General features: G+C 37.9%; 1 protein-coding gene across 1 annotated transcript in view; it reads right to left on the reverse strand.

Moving 5' to 3' along the window:
- Positions 1-797: 797 nt before the first annotated feature.
- PREP (prolyl endopeptidase) overlaps positions 798-18,850 on the reverse strand; it is an 86,568-nt gene continuing 68,515 nt past the window's right edge. Inside the window, exons 11-15 of the mRNA XM_036380008.2 lie at positions 16,839-16,975; positions 11,099-11,193; positions 7,910-8,041; positions 3,429-3,585; positions 798-2,654 (exon numbers count right to left, since the gene is read on the reverse strand). Of these exons, the coding sequence (XP_036235901.2) occupies positions 2,360-2,654; positions 3,429-3,585; positions 7,910-8,041; positions 11,099-11,193; positions 16,839-16,975 (816 nt within the window). The 3' untranslated portion in view covers positions 798-2,359. The remainder of the gene's footprint in view (positions 2,655-3,428; positions 3,586-7,909; positions 8,042-11,098; positions 11,194-16,838; positions 16,976-18,850) is intronic.

An 18,850-nucleotide genomic window follows, 5' to 3' on the forward strand; every position in this document is an offset into this window, starting at 1 on the left:
TGTTACAGAAACACAATGCCTTTCCAGTACTCTGGAACATTTACTTTGTGAGTGGTGTCTCCAGCAAGCAGCTCCACTTTCAGTACTTCTGATTGCCACTCAGAGATATGTTTGTTTTCAAAGTCCCCTGATTATGGGTCATCTGTCATGACACTGAGTCATTCAGGGAACTCAGCTTCAACAGAAAGCTTCAGAAGGAAAAGGAATTACTTTTAACCTGTGCCAGAAGTTTTGTGCTTGAGCAACCGGAGAACAAGGAAAAGCATTTTTAGGAACAGACCTAGAGATGACTGAGCTGGCTGTACTCAGGTATTTGCAATTCAATGCATGGACACAGTTCAGCTCTATTTCTTGAATGTCTGAGGACCATGTTTCCACACAGCCTATCCTGCAAAGCTCTGTATCAGAGGTGAACTGGGTCCTGCCCTCTTGACAGAAACCGTACATTCAATAGAAGGCTACATGCCACAACTATGAATATTTCCAATGGAGATGGCACAGCTTTATGTGCTTTGTTTCTGCCATGTGGGAAAGCTGTTGACAATTTCTAGATGATCAAAGAAAGCAGTTAATATACCTCTGGGAAAAGGGGGTGCTGAATCTGTACCCTGTCTTCACAGCCTGGAAGGAAAAACAATCAACCCTCCCTCAACTCTCTACTCTGATTGTTTAATTCATTGCTGTTTAATTCAATGCTGTGATCAGAGTGCAGAAGTTTACAGAGTATCTTGTAAACAACTCTAATGCCTGCGGATCCTAAATAAACCCCAGATCACATACAGGTTCTACATGTGGTATTTCATATGAAAGCAGAAATAATTTTTTATTTTCTCCTAAAATCAAATTAGCCATACCTAATAAGAGCCTGGAGAGGATGATCTTTCCTGGACTCCAGAGAGAATCAAAAGAAGTCAAGATCATGAGGGAAACACAGAGTGACTCTGGTACAAATTTATTTTAATTTTACTGCCCTTTAGACCATCGCCCTCTCTTTTCAATACCACTCCTTCCTCTTCCTGCACCAAGACATTGTTTGTTTAGAGATAAAACTCCTGAGCCCAAGGAGTAAGACAGTAAAAATACTGTCCTTAGGGTCTAAGTATGAATGTAATGACAAGCATGACTCTTGAAGATTACATCAGTTCATCCAGAAATGAGAAACACTTATGTTTTGTGGAGGGGCAGCAAGACTAATAATAGTTGATAGAATACTTTTTTTTTTCCCTGCAAAATCACACAGTAATTCCTGCAGTGCATCAGAGATTAAACAGCAGGCAAATACTCACATCTACACAGCTCTACAGCCTAGATAGGAAAAATGGCAGTTCAAATAATGTGCCTGTGTCAAATCATAGGGGAGTCTGACTATGAGCTCTTGCTGTTTTGCAGCCAAAATTAGGTTATATATGCATGTTCAGATTTTGCCTTGTTAGAGAATGTCCTGTGAGAATCATCAGAAAAAAATCTGAATAATCTGGACAAAGCTGTGGCTTTTGGTTGGAGTGGGGTTTTTTATTTTGTTTTGTGTTGGTTTATATTTTGTTCATTTATTTAAATCAGTGCCTGGCCTGGTCTACTCTTCTGTAGAAAGAGAAGACCAGGCACTGATTTAAATAAATGAATCAGTTAAGGAAATAATTTCATATGGGTTGTTGGAGAGTATCTGTATAGCTTGACTTAGATTACAGTGAGAATCTAAGATTTCATCAAGTTTTTCAGCCTCCAGTCTTCTCTTCTGTGCGGAAATAAATGGCAGAAGAGAATACTGGTGACATTTTGAAGTCTCTTTGGAAAGAAAGAACAATTTAGTAAAATCATTATTATAGACTGTAACACGTTTATGAACAGAATGTAATATAAGCTTTTTAATAATATTTGACGTAACTGGATTACCGTCTCTTCAGTTTTTCATGGTTATCACTGAACACCTTCAATTTACATTCTTAAATAAATTACTGAGTAAATAAAATATGCTCAGAGATCTTGTATGTGAACAGTACTTACATTTAATTACAAATGATCTGGATATGTTTATAGGTGAAATACATTAAAACTGTTTACAGGAAAGAAGCTCAAATAGCACTAATTTTGAAATCTAAATTTTCACAACAGTACTGAGAGTAGCTCAGCTATTTTTTTGAACATGCTTTTCAAAATGGAATTTGGAATGCAGTAGAAAAAAAAATCAAAGAAATGCCAAAAAGAGGGAAGCACAGAAGATGAAAACTCCATAGCAGGTTGGATCAATAAAATATTAAACTGTAGTTCTTAAATGTAAGTACTACACCATATTGTAGTGTGGCTGTTCTTAAATGTTAAAGCCCTTGTTTTCTAAAGGAGACAGTAATAAACATTTTTCCTATTCAATCCACTCAAGATTTAGACATCGTGCTACAAAGGCAAACATATCTGACACTTCTTCTATAACTTTAGCAGTTGGCTTTCCTGCTCCATGGCCAGCCTTGGTGTCAACATGGATGAGAAGTGGATTGGTTTGTTTACTGCTGCGGCCCACAATGTACTGCAGGGTAGCGATGAACTTCAGAGAATGCAGAGGGACCACACGGTCATCATGGTCTGCTGTGAGCAGCAGCGTGGAGGGATACTGGATGCCATCTTCTTCTGGCAGTTTGACATTGTGAAGTGGAGAGTACCTGAGAAAAACACACAAATGTTTCCATATCTTTTTCCTCAAGACCCAACAAGAAGGCCCTTTCCTACTGAAACCATCACAGTGGCGTTTGTTAGCACTCAGAATAGAAAAGTTCTCAGTTACATTAATCAGAATTGTGCTAGTGGCAACTGACATGCAATAGGGGCCACAGATCTCTGGCTCTGAAATGTGAAGAGAGTACATTTCTTTATTTCCAAGAGAGACACATCACAGCAATGTCCAAAATATCAGGAGAAGCCAGCAGGGAAACTGCAGGGAAACCTGTCAAGTCCATAGCAGGATCCATCCTGCCGGAAACAGGGAAATTGCAACACTCAACAGAAGCTGAGAAATTAATTAAGATCCTATTATGGTCTAGTGCCATTCAACTCCTACAAATAAATCCAACCCACATTGTATAATACAATTCACAATGGTGACTGCCTCTCCCTCATGGTAAAAAATACAATTTATGTAGTGGTCCACTTGAGAATATTCTGTTCTAATAGCCTAAAAGAGTCATTATTCAGAAAGAAAACCTTACAAACTGTTAAAAGCTGCTAGGAGAACAAGGTCTTTGAAAACAGGACCACTTGATTCAACAGGACTTTGAAGACAGTCTGGTTCAAAACCGACTTGTAAGGAAATGCTCAACTCCCCAAATCCAGTGTGGGAAATGAAGTAACCACTAGAACAGATATTGATCATGACAACTGGAAAGTGTTGAGCAGACCGTGCATTTTAACAACCACAGAAAGGATCTGAAGGCACTCACTTGCGCAGCCATTCGAACTGCTCCTTACAGTCGGAGCAGCCGTAGTCAGTGGTCCAGGCATGGCCGATGGTGTACTTGTGGAATTTGAGCATGTCCATCACTCCCACTTGGGCAATAGCACAGCCAAACAGGTCAGGGCGCTGATTGGCACAGGCAGCTTCAGTGGGAGAACAATTCCATTAGTATTCAGGTCTTAAAGAATCAAGTTCAACAGTAAAAGGTTCACTACTAGGTCATACTGGGAGTAGGCTGTCAGTGAATATGAAGCCAAATACAGTTTCAAGCAAAACCGTAAGCAAATGTACAAATAGATAAAAAACGTAACTCTGAAAAATGGTACGTTCAAAAGAACTTAAGAGCCATTTCTGTGCTCTTCAGACACCAAACATGTTGTTCTATGAAAAATGCCTTTCAAACCACCAAATTAGGACTGAAGGAGAAATGAACTTTTAAAGCAAGTGAGATTTTGAACTACTGAACTGAAGGTACCTAAACCATTCACTGTTTAAACTTTTAATATTAGTTTCAAGAAAGAAAAGGGCATAAAGGATCAAAAGCCCTCCATTTACTGATGAAAGTTGTCTTCCATAATTACTATGTAAACCCATAAGAAAAGAGTTTTGTTAAAAGCAGACTGTTACAAAATCAGTGCAACAATCTCAAATTAACAAAGTAAATTGCTGCTGTATTTTCTTGTTTTACGATTTTTATCTTCCTACAACTGGAAGGGACAATTTCTTTAAGCATAATGCTTGCCTTATATATTTTAAAAACAACTGCAGTAGGCCCATCAAGCTGAGTATTCAAGGTATAAGAGTGGCAAGTGGGAGATCTCTCCTGTAAATTATTATCTGATGTCATCTAGTTATGTCAGTTTTCTCTGAGCTGGAGTTAAGCCATCCTATAAAAAAGCCATCAAAACACACATCTCCTGTAAATACAACTGTTTCCTCTCTTACTGTTTATTCATTCAGTGTTTATCATAGCCTGTAAGTTCTTCAATTCCAATTCCTGTTTCTTGATTTAAACCTTTTCCTTGGTGATGTTACAAATTCCCCTGCCTTTTTTGAATTTTAAGAAACAAGAGCACTGAAATTTTCACTACTGCAAGGGATCCCAGAATCCCTTAATTAATTCAGAACTATTCACTGTGCATCCACATGTAGGTACGATCTTTCTGAAATTATTCTTATCTCGTTTTTGTCAATTGTGAAAATGGATTGATTATTGCCACTCTTTGCCTCCTGCTAACCATGACATTGCTGTGACATGACTTTGCGTCCAGCTCAGCAAGGACTTTCTTTCACAGCTTTTAAAAATCCAAGAATAGCTCCTCACCTAGATCACTGTTACAAGCCCCATATACAGCCTGACTCCTTCAGATAGCTCTAATACATTTGAAAGCTGCAACTTCAGCCTGCAGAATTCTTTCATTTATGTCAGCTATTATTTACTGGTATTCATTTATTAGCTTGCCCATTAGAGAAGTCAGATTTACTCATCTGCAGCTTGTGGATCACCATGAACCATTTAAAACTTGGCATTACACTTGCCCCCTTCTGTTCCTCAGATATTCAGGCTTAGTAGCCTGCAATTTCATATCAGAGTTCACTTAGGATCCTGCATGTGCACCATCTGGTCCTGGCAACAAACCACTTTTCATTGGATTGATTCATTCCAAAGCCTTTCCTGCTGATGCTTCAGCTGGAGTCAGCTCCCCAGAATATTCCCCATGAAGAGAGACCCGTGCAGGGAACACCCTCTCCTCAGGAGGGAACATCAATACAAACAGACCATTTAGTTGTTCTGCTTTGCAATTAATTTCCTTTAATGCTCCTTTTACATCTCACTAACCTGCAAGTCCCAGAGATCGTCTGGCCAGCTTCCTGCCTCTGATGAGCATAGAAAAATGTCATTGCTAATCTTAATACTGGAACCAATTTGCTCATCAGTCTCCTGTGGTCTGTCTGTCCCTGCCAAGAGCTTATACTACACCCTAGTTTCTTCATTTAAACATGATTTTTACTTTCTGAAAAATGAAATTTTACTTCTGGTCATCTCTGATATGTAACTATGCTAGATTTATGAGTAATTTCCATAGGTACATATAGTGCCTTAAAGAGATGCTATGTAAAAGATCTTTAGGTTTTAACCTAAAGATCAGATCCCTCCTCTTGAAGCTACTTTCTTTTATGAACATAAATTGTATTGCAGTAGGAACAAAAGCCAAAACAACTATCATAACATTTTATTTTAATACTCTTTATTTCAGAGTGTCTCTTGAAGCACTCTGTTGCTCAGGATTTTGGAAGAAATTGCTCCTTGCTAGTTCCTTACGTAGTTACTTCAGTGAGAAATCACCTATGGAGACACTCATCCATGCACACTACACCTTTTCAATTAGCCATAATAATAATTATATGCATTAATAAAGTGTAATCTGGAACACCAATTAATTTGTGAATTTTATGCCCCTGTACATAACTTTGAGTTTTAAAATTCACTATGAAAATAAGCCCTCAAAATGTCAGAACTGGTTTTGTCTAGGCAAACATGAGAGGTCAAACACTGCATTTGCAGGGAGGTTTTCAGCTCACAGCTGTGCTGCTCTGCTCAGCTTGGGGATCACACTGCAGGACAAGGAAGTCTTGTTTTGCAGTTGAATGAGGCAAGAGAAGCTCAGGGCTCTGCAGTCCTCAGAGTCACCTCCTGTTAGCCTGACTGAATGCAAACAGTATTTTGGAAGAGTGACAATACTCTCCCTTGTCAGCTTTTTCTTCAATCAACAAGAAGGTAGAAAATGTGGCAGTGGGTCTTTGAACCTACAGGATGAGTTATGATCTCTAATGTTGCATCAATAACTACTGCAAAATTTATTTTCGCTTTGATAAAAAAAGACCTTATAAGAATTTCCTGAATTCACCTAATTCTACTCAGTCAAGGAAAATCCCTATCTGGCTCATCAAGAGCATGGAAATCCTGCTTGACAGTAATCTACCAGTCAATTCAAGGGAAGGATTCTAACAAGATTTTTTAGAGGAGGGAGGCCTAGATTCCTGTCTCCCACCAGAATGATGTACTTCCTGCAGTTGCCACTTGCTTCCCCTTATTGACACAGGAGCCCAGCTGAATAGTTCAGCCAGTAACCCAGGGAGCTTTATTACTGAAGCTGGGTAGGATGAGTCTCATCCTGACTGAGCTGAAGTCCACATAACAATAAAGAAGTATTTATATATATATGTGTATAAATATATAGAATATATGTTCTATACATATAGAATATGTATAGAATATATATATATATATATAAATATATATATATATATATATATATATATAGAATATGTATAGAATATATATATATGCAATATATCAGAAGTTTAACTGCACTTCCAACTATGTATTTAGGCCCAACATAAAACTGACTTGTGCAATGTTTGCATTCCCAAATGGAGTACAAAGCCTCTAATCCTTTATCATATTCACCCATTTCTATTTTAAATGCACAAACACCTTCTGCCACTTGTTATTGAGAAGCATATAAGCAAAAACCAAAATACAACTTTACAAGTACTTGTTAATCAATCTTTAAAACAATCGCTTTTTAAAAATAATAATGCAGGTCTAGCCAAGATGGCTTAGACCAAAGATCCATATAATTCCAAATTCTGTTTCTCATGCTGGATGCTAATTCACTGAAAAATAGAATAAAATCAATAGAGTCAGGATACAGCAGCTAATAAATACAAAAAGAAGAGTGGGCCTAGGAAAACTGCTCATCTTCTATAATTCAGTGGTTTATGAACTTGAGGTGCCTTTTTTACCCCCTTCTCACATAAGTAGCTCAAATCTGTCATATGGTCACCTTTCATACTGCTTAAAAAAACGGCAAACAGACCCTGATACTATTACTTTGTGTCTCATTTTCCTTTCAAAATTGCACAAAAAATCACCTTCTTTTTTCTTCTGTTACTTTCAGATAAGGATCTTATTAGAAATAGATTTTGTAGCTCCTAGACTGCTCAGAATATGAGATCTGTGACAAGACTTCTGTTTAAGAGGCTATTAATTTTCTTGAATTTAAGAACACAGCAGTGAATTTTAAGTGAAAAAGTTGCATTTGTAACAGACCACACACAGTTTCCCAATGCTACATAAATTAATAGTTCAGTGGTTATTTTGTAATGGTTAACCTGAAGAAAGAAAGATAAAAATATGTTTTTTAAACTATTCTTACTTTCTGTGTGATTCTACCACAGGGTTAGCTCTTACCACACAAAACTGTGGGGCTTTTCCAGAGACTGCAGAATTCCAATGTCCTATGCAAACAGCAAATGAAGTAGTACTACTGTACATATTTATCACCTGGTATACATTACATTGACATTCTGACAACTTTTGACAAGAAGATCTCATCAATTTTGTTTGATTACTTTAATAAGCCCAGCACCAAATGTGGGAGATAGACAAGCAGTTCTTACCAACTAAGAGGCCCCCATTTGAGCCTCCATTAATAGTCAGCTTCTTTGGGGATGTGTAGCCTTCCTTGATGAGGTATTTGGCAGCACACTGAAAGTCATCAAAGCAATTTTGTTTGTTGGCCAAGATACCACCTAGCAAGGAAACAAAACAAGTAAGTTGATACCATAAAATCCTTTTGATACCATCTCTTCAGAAAAACACGTGTCCAAAAATACCTGGGAACAATTCCAGTTTCATGAACATTTTAATAATTGATGCTGCTCAGAAAAACAGCAAAAATGAAAGATTCTGTCAACACAGAGAGGCTATAAGATGGTTCTGTCAATACCTCTGATGCTTTCAGAAACCCTGAATAATACATACCTATACTGTGGAGTGAGTGCCAGGTAATGTTCCTAACCAGTGAAAGGAAAGCTAAAAGCTTTGCACAGCAAAATATATACAAAATGACCACAATACAACACACTTGAGGTTTAAGCTAATGGGACTTTTAACATCATTAAACTCAGTGACAGTTTCTTAAGGCAATAAAGATTCAGCTTATAAAATAGGCTATATAAAATAAGCACTTCTAATTTCCTGGATATATAATATGTGGATGGTAATTTACTTTTTTTTCCTATTAGCTGTTTTCAAACCAGATGATATAAAGCTATGGTCAAAAAGAGACTTCAGAGTTCCATCTTGCTTTGAAAATTTGTTAATTAATTTTCAATATGGAAATGCTCAAGATACTGCATCATGTTGAATGAAATTCCAAATATCATCATATGTATAAGGGAACAAATAATGACAGAAATTGTTGCTTCTTTTGACATCACTGATAAGACTTCTAGGTCTGAAAAAAAAAATTTGCAGGGTGGAATAGGGAAGGAAAAGGATGGTTTTCCCTACAATCTTTGAATTATTTTAATAGAAGAGTATCAGCTTAGAGAACTCACAGTTGTCCAAATCTTGCTTCTTTGGCAAGACACTAAAACTAGATCCTCCTCAAACATTATCATACCTAAAGACCATGGTAATCTCAGCCAATTAAATACTAGTAAGAATGGGAACTAGGAAGAAAATCCTTGCATTCCTGTGGCAAAGGCAGTGGCCCAGCCAGGCAAGTGGGGCTTATAGGATGCAGAAATGGAATCCAGTTTCTTCTACTTCCTTTAAAAGCTGGATGTTTATTCCAAGCTATTACCTAAGGTTCCCCCTATGGTCCAGAAACAGGACAATTAATTTTACCCTAAATTAAGTTAGATGAGCTATAGTCTTCAGATGTCTCTTTATCTCCATTCTCCATCAAGTGATCCTTAGACAACCAGTTTACAATGGTTTTGTAAAACCATTTAAAAAACCAAGAGTTTTGTAAAACCCTTGTTTCTATGTCACAGAAGTTTAGCAAAGTAAGTCTGACATTTAGTCATAAAGATCTGGTAGAACTGGAACCAGTACATTTGTAAGTTTTTGTGGTTTTGGTTTTTTTTAACAAATAAACAGACATACTGGGACAACAAAACTTACTCCTTGCTCAAAACACCAGGCTGGTGTAAGGTCAGAATCATATTTATAAAATTAAACCTAAGCAAAAAAAACTTCCTGTAATTGCTTCTGGAATTAAAAAAGAACAGATACATATTTTATTTCAAACTGCAATAAAAGACTTGGGTCAAAATCGAGCAGGAAATAGGTGCATCAAAGAAGCATTATCATATTAAAATGAATTTTATTAATATCTACTACAAATCAATCTCCAAATTAAAATTAATGAAGGATACTTCATCTTTAGCAATGATATCCTGTATCTGCAAGCACATACAGCTTCTATTTATGAAACTATTACATAATTAACTCAATTGTGAGGAAATGACCCAGACAAATAGTTACCACAGATGAAATAGTAAAATCAAGATGCAATGATCTGGAAATACCATTTTGTCTGATAAAAAGATATTATGGCTTACTGCCATGGCAAATTGCTAGATCACAAGCACCATTGTTTTGGTACATTTGCCTTGCTGACAACATTCCCAGCAACTTATGCACTAGATTCTTGGAATATGAGTAAAGTGTCACCATTAAATAAGGATAGGTATGTTCCTGAAATAAGAAGGACTTTTCCAAGCTTTTTCCCCTGCTGGAGGAATGTGGACAGTTGTCAACAATAAGGCAAGTGGACAAAGACAATTAAATAATTAAGACAAGATGGGAAAAACATGGACTGAAATACATCCAAACTGTTCAGAAAAGGGGAAAAGAGACTGACAGCTTTTCAGTGTTTGACTGGGTTTCCCTGTGGCATGACAGTCAGCTTAAAGAAAACCCTAAAAGGTCAAATGATTGCCTACAAGTTGGATCCCCCAAGAGTTTGGAGGGGATGATCTGAATGCGCTTCTGGAGCTGACGGTTTTCATATGAACTTCAATCACAGAACCATTTAGGCTGGAAAAGACCTTTAAGATCAAGTTCAACTGTTAACTCAGCACTGCCATGTCCCTAAGACACATCTATGTGTCTTTTAAATACCTCCAGGGATGGTGACTCAACCACTTCCATGGGCAGCCTGTTCTACTGCTTGAAAATCCTTTTGGTGAAGACATTTTTCCAGTCATATTCATCAAATATTTAAAAAAAAAGGTCTATTCATAAATGATGCAAAAACAATACAGAAGAGTTTATACTCTGAACTCAAGAGTTCACACCTTCCATAAAGTTCTGCAAATTTTTTTGTGTGTGCATGTTTGATAACAAGAGAGTCTAAATAGTCAGTGTTGTTGTCTTGGGGATTTAGAATTGGGAACCTGCAATAATGAAAGAGGTATGTGAAAGCAAGCCAGATCTTTTGCAATAGGCAGACTTTTTTATAAGATCAATTCAATATAAATAGCTGCATTTTCCTGTGTTTAACTCCAGGGAACTTGATATTGCTTAAAAAACCTCAATGATTTTGTTGGAAAATACTGTCTTTATAAAAACTGTTTTTAAGTAGGCTGCAAAAATAAAAATAATCTAATGAAAACTATCAAATTAACACTGGACAAAGTACAGATCTAACATGTAAGTACGGAAAAAAAATTAATTTTTTGCAGAATAAGTAAAATGCAAAAGGAGATGTGAACATGGGAGAAGGAGTGAAAAGAAAATGTTGCAATTTTCATTGCTAAGCCTGCAGTTTTGTTCCTGTGCTTTGACTGACTCACCTTTGTGCCAGGTCTCTCCATATTCGCCCCCGCCCCTGATGTTCGCCACTGCTAGAACTCCTCCCAGGTGTCGCACAAAAATAAGTCTTGACACGCTGAAAAAGCAAACAGATAAGAGGATTATTTTTATTTTCCAATTTTTATACACCTACCACTTCTCCAAAAATACTTTGAGGGAAAGATCTCTCCCAAAGTCAATGATGAATCTGTGAATTAAGTCCCTCTTGATGGCGAACCTGAGTAGTTAGAGGCTTTTTTGATGGTTATCCATGGAAATGAAACTCCCAGCAGCTTTGGGAGAAGAAGGAACCAGTGCTGGGCTGTTCTTCCTCCCTTAGTTCTGCTCTTTGAAGGAGAGTGGCCCGTGGTTTGGCCTAACAGATGACAACTCAGAATGTGTCACCATTTACAAAAATTATCTTCAAAGCCTGCAGTCTAGTCCAGTCTAGTCTGCAGACTAAAGTTATGCAGTACCTCTGGACCTCCAGAGCTTTCTGAATTGTTCCTCCTTTATGGGACCTCCACTTCTACAGAGAGGAAAGGAAGATTTAACCCAAAGGAAGAAATCAAAGAATTAAGACTTAAGATCAGCACTTGATTTTTGTTTATGAGCAGGCTAATTTCTGCTTAATTTACTTCTTTTGGACCTTTGCAATACTGTATTTGCAAAGAAAAATTCTGTATCTACCATTCCTTTGTGCCAGCAGTCAAGTCAGCAGCTGGACAATCCCATTCTTATTCATTTTCCTCTCACATTGCTAAATACAAAACAAATAGTATAACATAAAATTACAGGTTCTGCCTCCCCTACTATCTCCTGAAACTGTCTGAAAGCTAAAATAGCATATTTGTTTAAAATGCCAAATTGCAAAAGTATCAAACACATTACTATATTTTTTTTAATGGACTGAAGTAATCAAATTATATTTAACAATTTTAAAATGTTAACTGTTGATCTGTTGAGGCAGTATCTTAACATAGCAGAAGCTGCAGAAGGCCATCCACCCATCGCAAAGGAGACAAGTAAAATATTAACATTTAACCTCAACAAGTATTTTTCCCCCTCTAGTAGGTTTAAATTTCTTATTTACTTGAACTCTTTGCTCACCCAGAAACCACTGTCTGCAGAAAACAAATTTGTTCAACCACAAGGGCAAGGGCTGTGTCTTTTTACCTTTAAGTCCCATTGCTGTTTATCAGAAATGGTTTGAAAAATGGCAGTCTTACAGTGTGTCTCCTGTGGATGTAGTATCACAACAGGTGGAGTTTTCATACCTCCCAAAGCAATTACCTGTGTACTGGCACATGTTCTTGAGAGTATATATCAAGGAGGATGGAAATGAAAAGGAAAGCACAAAGATAACTGGTAAGAGATTTCTGCATTTTCATAACCATCAAAGGAAAAGCTTCCACCTAGGCTGGTTATCTGACCCATCATGTGGCTCAGGAGTCGTGAATTATCTCAGCTTCTGTAAAATGAATTCTTGAGACCATTCTGTGAACTGCATTTTCCTTAGACTGCTGTGACATGCTGATCAAATGCAAGATTGATATTCTATCAGCACATTGTGCAAAGGTCAGAGAGTATTACTGTGTCAAACTCCAGGCCTCTTAATTTCAACAGGTTGCTATGCAGCTAATGTGGTGTAACCTGACAGGAGGTTGCCTCATGAGACTGTGGCTTCTTAATGCTTCTTAATTTTTGTTATGTAGAGTCACAAAACCTCCCAAAATATTCTGCACTTCTTTTCCATGTCTACCTCAAACTTTGGAACTCTTGGTCCAAATTTACTTGATTCCCTAATAACCAGAAGTAGCAAGTAAGAATTAAAGGTAAGGTAAGAGCTTGCTTCCCAAACATACTGCCTGAGAATACTTAAAAAAAGAAAATATTCCACAACAGAGTCCATCCTCTTCCATCTGCTGAAAGAAACTGTGCCCATCTGAAGAATCATGGTGAGTCAGGACCCTAACTTGACCAATATTTTGAGTATTTGTAACAAACCTTCTCAAAGTTTTTCTCTTGAACTTTAAGTTCAAGGAACCAGGTTTTATAAGTATAAAATCCAAACTTACTATTTTTTAAAAAGTGAAAATTCCAAGTAATCAGACAGCACAAAGCTCAAGTTTCACACACAACCCTATTACTGCCTGCTGTGTTTTTCCAGGTGGATTCTTGCTTCCAGATTTGATTTCAAGTCAGCTTGGTGTCTGAGTCACAGCAAACTGCCCAGTCAGCCTGCATGGCTATGGAATGTCTCATTCTGCAAAACAAAGGCTGGCTTCCTGCCCTTCCCAACAGTCTCTGTAGCCTTTTGCTCATTATCCTTGCTCTTCCTTCTCTCCTGGAAACAGGGTAAAGGAAAGGGCAACAGGGTCAAGATGGAGTCAGTGGAGGAATCAGAAGACAGTTCCCACCATGGAGAGCTCCTTCCAGACCCTCTAATCACTCTTATGGAGCATAAAACAAGAAATAATAAATCAGATATTGTTTTTTTTTTTACAGTAGAGAACAATGTGAAGAGCAGTGCTTCACAGACCAAGAGCACCTCCCCAGAATTACCATCTGCTGTGAGGTATTAGAGTTGACAGAAAAATGCAGGCTAGTGCACAGGTGATGGGGAAGAAGTGCTGAGCCACTGGACTTGGTTGCTTTTTAAGCTTTTGTGGAGCTGAAGAGAGCAATAACAGAATAAGCAAAAGGAGTAATCCTCCACTCTGCACTGAGGGCTCACAGTCTCTCTTCCCTGCACCACCTCTTTGCTTAAAGGCTGGGAACAACCTGGCAGTGACAAGCAATTTCACAGTCTGCTGCACAGCCAGCTGTATTCCAGGATGACTTAGAAATTGCTTCTCCTGTACCCACGCGGGCACACGCACAACAGTGAAGGGAAACATGTTGGTTCCTACAGTGTAGTTAGCCAAATCTGAGGCATCAGTGGTGGGTTTGTGATGGCATTTCCCCAGCAGCTCTGCCAAGCCACTGGTATCAGCTCCATCAGCCTTCACTTGCACTTGCTATGTGGGCTGTATAATTAATGACAGTGCTCTAGCAAGCACCATCTCAAAATGCCACCAAATGCAGCTCCCCAGTCCAGAAAGGCATATGAAAAATGCATGCTTGCATTCAAAAATAAACCACTACTGTAACTGACTTAATGACTTTGGCCTAGCATTCCTGCAGTTATTTCTGGATCCTGTAACCTGTTGGTTTGTTTCTATTGCTTTCAGTGAAAAAGATTTTTTAAATTTTTGATATGAAAAGGAACACCAGTTTGTGAAGTAAGCAGAAATAAGTTCCCCAAACCAGAGAGCTGGCTCATGCTCATGGGTGTGAAATACCAGTAAGAAAATACTGTACAGGCTGGAAGACATACAGGACAGAATTGAACCACTGGAAAGAAGATGGAAGGCTTTGTGGAAAGTTTTAAGTAAAAAAGCCTAGGAGTATTTAGCCAGGAATTTTTTGTTTGTCTTTCTTTAAAGGTAAGCTGGCTCCTACTGGTTACATTTCCATGGCTACATCTCAGCTCAGAATCAGGTGAGTGATGTAGCAAGCCTCAGCCTTGGCCATCCTCTGGCTGCTTTCTAGCACTCATGCCTGTGGTCATAAAATAAAACAAAAACCAACCAACCAACCAAAAAAAAAAAACCGACAAAAAAAAACAACCCAAAAAACCCAAAAGCAAACAAAAAAATCCACCACCAAATCGTGGTGTTGGGCTGTGGATAGAACAGCACTTGGATTTGGGAACTCCTTGTGGAGTGCTGCAGAATGTAGTAACAGAGATGGAGTAAAACATTAGTGGAATCTGCCAGGTAAAGGTTGAACTGGACATCCTGCCTTTCTGACATAAATTCCCTCTTACAATTTCCTTTCCCTGATTTTTCCTCCCTACTTTCGGAACACATTTCCTCACCAAGTACTCAACTCTCAGGTTACTAGTCATAAACATGTATTTGAAGGCTTTGGCTTTTCTTTTTTTTCTTTTAGAAAGAGAAAGCTGAGAACTTTTATCTTGATATTACAAGGAAAGAGTAAGGAGGGAGGTGTGGCCAATCATGTTTTATTTACATTGGCAGTGGGATAATATATTTTGATTTGGAGGTCACTGATAGTTCTCTGTGCATTTACTTTTAAGGGACTGTTACAGATTCATATTCTTAATTTATGAACTGTATAATGAAGGTTTCACAGGGTTCAGGAAAATATAGGTCACTGCTCCTACCTCCCATCTTCCTCTCTTCTAAATGTCAGCTGCACCCTTTTGCTGCTGTTTGCTGGACTCCTACGAGAATCAATTTTTAGCTTGCCAAAATGGCAGAAACCCACCCACTCCGTTTTGCTGGGATAGTTTTCTGTCATTCTTGTGAGGTAAATCAGCTTAGCAAAGGATGCAGCAATCACCAGGGCCAATGGATGGGAGGTGGAAGTAGGGACTGTAAAATACCTTCTCCTTCTGCCAGCAACCAGCTCTCCAGTATGTGAAATTTTACCTTAAATCAATAGATATGTAATAGTCATTTTACATTCTTTAAAAATGAAAACATGGTAAGTTTTGTAACAGTTCTCAGCATCTACAATAAACTGTAATAAATCAGTGGTTAAACCTAAGTAAAAAAGAATTTTGAAACTATGCTAGTTATATAATTGTGTCTCTCAAGAACCACTGGAAATTAGAAGTGTAGCTTTACGAGGCAGACAAAAAGCTTACAAATAATCACAGAGTACAAGATGGGAGGTCCATTGTTAGACAATGTATTTGCTAAAAAGGACAAGAGAGTGTAAATGCTATTCAGAAATACAATCACAGGAAATAAGAAAGGCAAGCACTATAAAGGATTTCTTGAAATGTGCTAACTCTAAAGCAAGACTGGTAGCAGCTAAAGTTAATAGTATTGTTTTATAATAGATTATTTTTCTGTAGTGAGCTGCTCTTCTGCTTCCTGAAAAAACTGTTCTCTATTCAGCCCTTTCCATTTCTGCTTTCCTCTGCCTCATCTAGGAGCATTTCTTAAGTATTCAAGCACTGCCTCTTGGCAAGTCTATTCAAATTGCCTTGCTTAAGAAATCAGCCTTTTCTTTAAAGAGATCATCTATGCAATAAAGCTTATGGCTTTTGAGAGCTACAAAGCCTGATCTGAACACAGCATTTTTGGTTTACAATGTGTTGCTTTGCATTTGTGAGGACAGTATCATTCGTGTCTCAAGACACAATCCTCTTTCCTGATCATATGGGCCACAGAAGGATTTTGTTTCTGATGTAATCTCAAAAGAATAATATGAAAATGCAGCCAAATTTTAATTATTTATTTTAAGTTAGTCAAACACTTGATTTTCCATAATATTTAGACATAGGTAATTGTTTCACTTGGAATAAAGAAAATTTCCTATGGTATTAGTTCAGCAATGAGCTCAAATATTTCCTTAATATATTTGTCCATGTTTTTCTCTTGAACTCAGTGACAGAGCAAGAAGAGGTTAAGGTGTAACCCTAAGGGCAGGGTGACTGCTGTAAACCTCAGGACAGCAGAGCACTCCTCTGCTCTGACATAATTTCTTCTGTGAGCCTGGGTAAAACCCTCGAATTCTGAACTAACAAAGCAGACAAATGATGCCTGGTCAGCCCTTATGGCCCTCATCTTGCTTCTTAGGAACCTGAAATGCATCCTGTCAGATTCATGGTGACAGCTGCTAATACCAGATACTTCAGAAGAAGGTGTGGATCACCCTGCTTACCTGTAGCTTGGTGTAATCGATATGTTGAAGCCTCCATATCCATACAAGAAGGCAGGGTGAGAACCATCTAATTTAATTCCTTTCTTGTGAATAATAAACATTGGGATCTTAGTGCCATCTTTGCTAGGGTAGAAAACCTAAGACAATAGAAAAAGAAATACAAAATGCTCTTAGTGCTGTAACTTTCCACAAGTGCTGTTAACAACAATCAGAGGTGACCATTTCTATGGGGTTTGAGGGTAGAACCTTCCAAGCAACTTGCAGCAATTGCCCAGGTCAGGTTCAGTACTGGGCACCACCTGCTTGGTTGCTTAGCAGCTCTGGAAAATGTATCAAAAAGAGACAATACAAAGGGTGTGATGGTATCACCTTTAGGCACCTTATCCTTCAATTCTACACACAAGAGGGTTTAAGAAAATGTTACAAAAAGAATACAGCTCTCTTCAAGGGAAGACTGTCAAAACACAAGGGCTGCATGGTCCATCACATGTGAAAGGAGCAAAGACTGAGCTGGCACAGAGAACAAACAGAACTGAAACCAGATTTCCTGCACAGATGAATTTACCAAGGCAAGTCTGTATCCAGCAAAAGTGGACTAAGCATTGCCCACTCTTTCAGGTTGTCTCAGGGACACTTCAACCTTGTCAGGGTGGTAAGACAAGCCATGACAGAAACTTCTGTAGCACTTTGGTGCATTTTCAGACATTACTAGGCAACTAGAACCTTGCAGAATGCCCAGTCCATCAAATAAGATAACTGAACTGCTCACTGGCTTTCTTCCTGAAAGGAAACTAGCTCCCAAAACACAAAGTATCCACACAGCACACGCTTTCATACATCCTTCTATTGCTGCCACAGCACTGTGTGAAGTTGAAAGCTGAACCCCACGTACACAAACATACACTGCAATTGTTTAACACAGTTCCCACATCTTGTTTTGATGCATGTCTCTGCCTGCATACTCTAATTTGGGATCCACTGTGTTATATTGTGCCAATCAAGAAAAACACTGTGGCTGTGAATGCAGTTTGTTGCTTGTCCTAAAATTCTGGCTGATTCCTTTTCACTGCCTTGCTTTAACATCGCTGCAGCTTCGACTCAAATTAGAACAAAAATGTAGTAAATGAAGAATGACACATAATTTAGTTTCATGTTTACAATCTCTGCTTTTAAAGGAAATAGTCCTACAGTGATTTGTAAAGCACATGATCAACAGGTTCTATTTTTACAGCACAAGAACCTCATCAGTAATATGAACCTATGCAATGCATTTATTCTGAGCATTGCCTGTAATGTGAAACATGTAAATCCACATGGCTGAAAACAAAGTAATCTTATTTAATTTTAATTTAATCATTGCTAAAGAAATGTGAGAAATTTCAAATGAAATCACATCTCCAAAGGCTTTACCAAAATGTAATATAGACATATTACAGATAAAAATTCAGTATTTCACAGCACCCACAGTGGATGAAAAAAAAACAACAAAAAAACCAAATGCCTAAGGGTGTTTCTACACAGATAAAATCACTGTTGCCAACTGCCATAACTGTATCTTAACTGACAAAGTGCTTTTCAGAACAGTAGAGTATAATGGATTTTTACTTTAAATAGTTACTTGAACACTATAAACGAATAAAATAACTGATGAACAGAACTGCTGAGGCTGATGATGAGGATGTCCAGAGACTCTTCCCTAAAACATCATCTGTCAACTCCAGCCGTTGCTGGAAATTCTCAGGAAGCAAGCACCCAGCCCTTCTATATTTCCAGAAACTTACTGCAGCTGGCCAGTCCTTTCCTGATGATTAAAGTATGCCACTAATCTTACTGCTGGTTTCTGAATGAGGACTTTATCTTTTATATAACAACTCCCTGAAAACTGACTGCTGTAGGACTTTTACTGTCATCAGTTAAGATAAAATAACATACCATTAAATGAAATCTCAACAGAAAAAAAAAAGATACATGTCAAGCTCCATGGCATTGCTTAAATTTGCAATTTAAGGGTT

The sequence above is a fragment of the Molothrus ater genome, chromosome 3 (assembly GCF_012460135.2).
Source record: "Molothrus ater isolate BHLD 08-10-18 breed brown headed cowbird chromosome 3, BPBGC_Mater_1.1, whole genome shotgun sequence".
Taxonomy (NCBI): Eukaryota; Metazoa; Chordata; class Aves; order Passeriformes; family Icteridae; genus Molothrus; species Molothrus ater.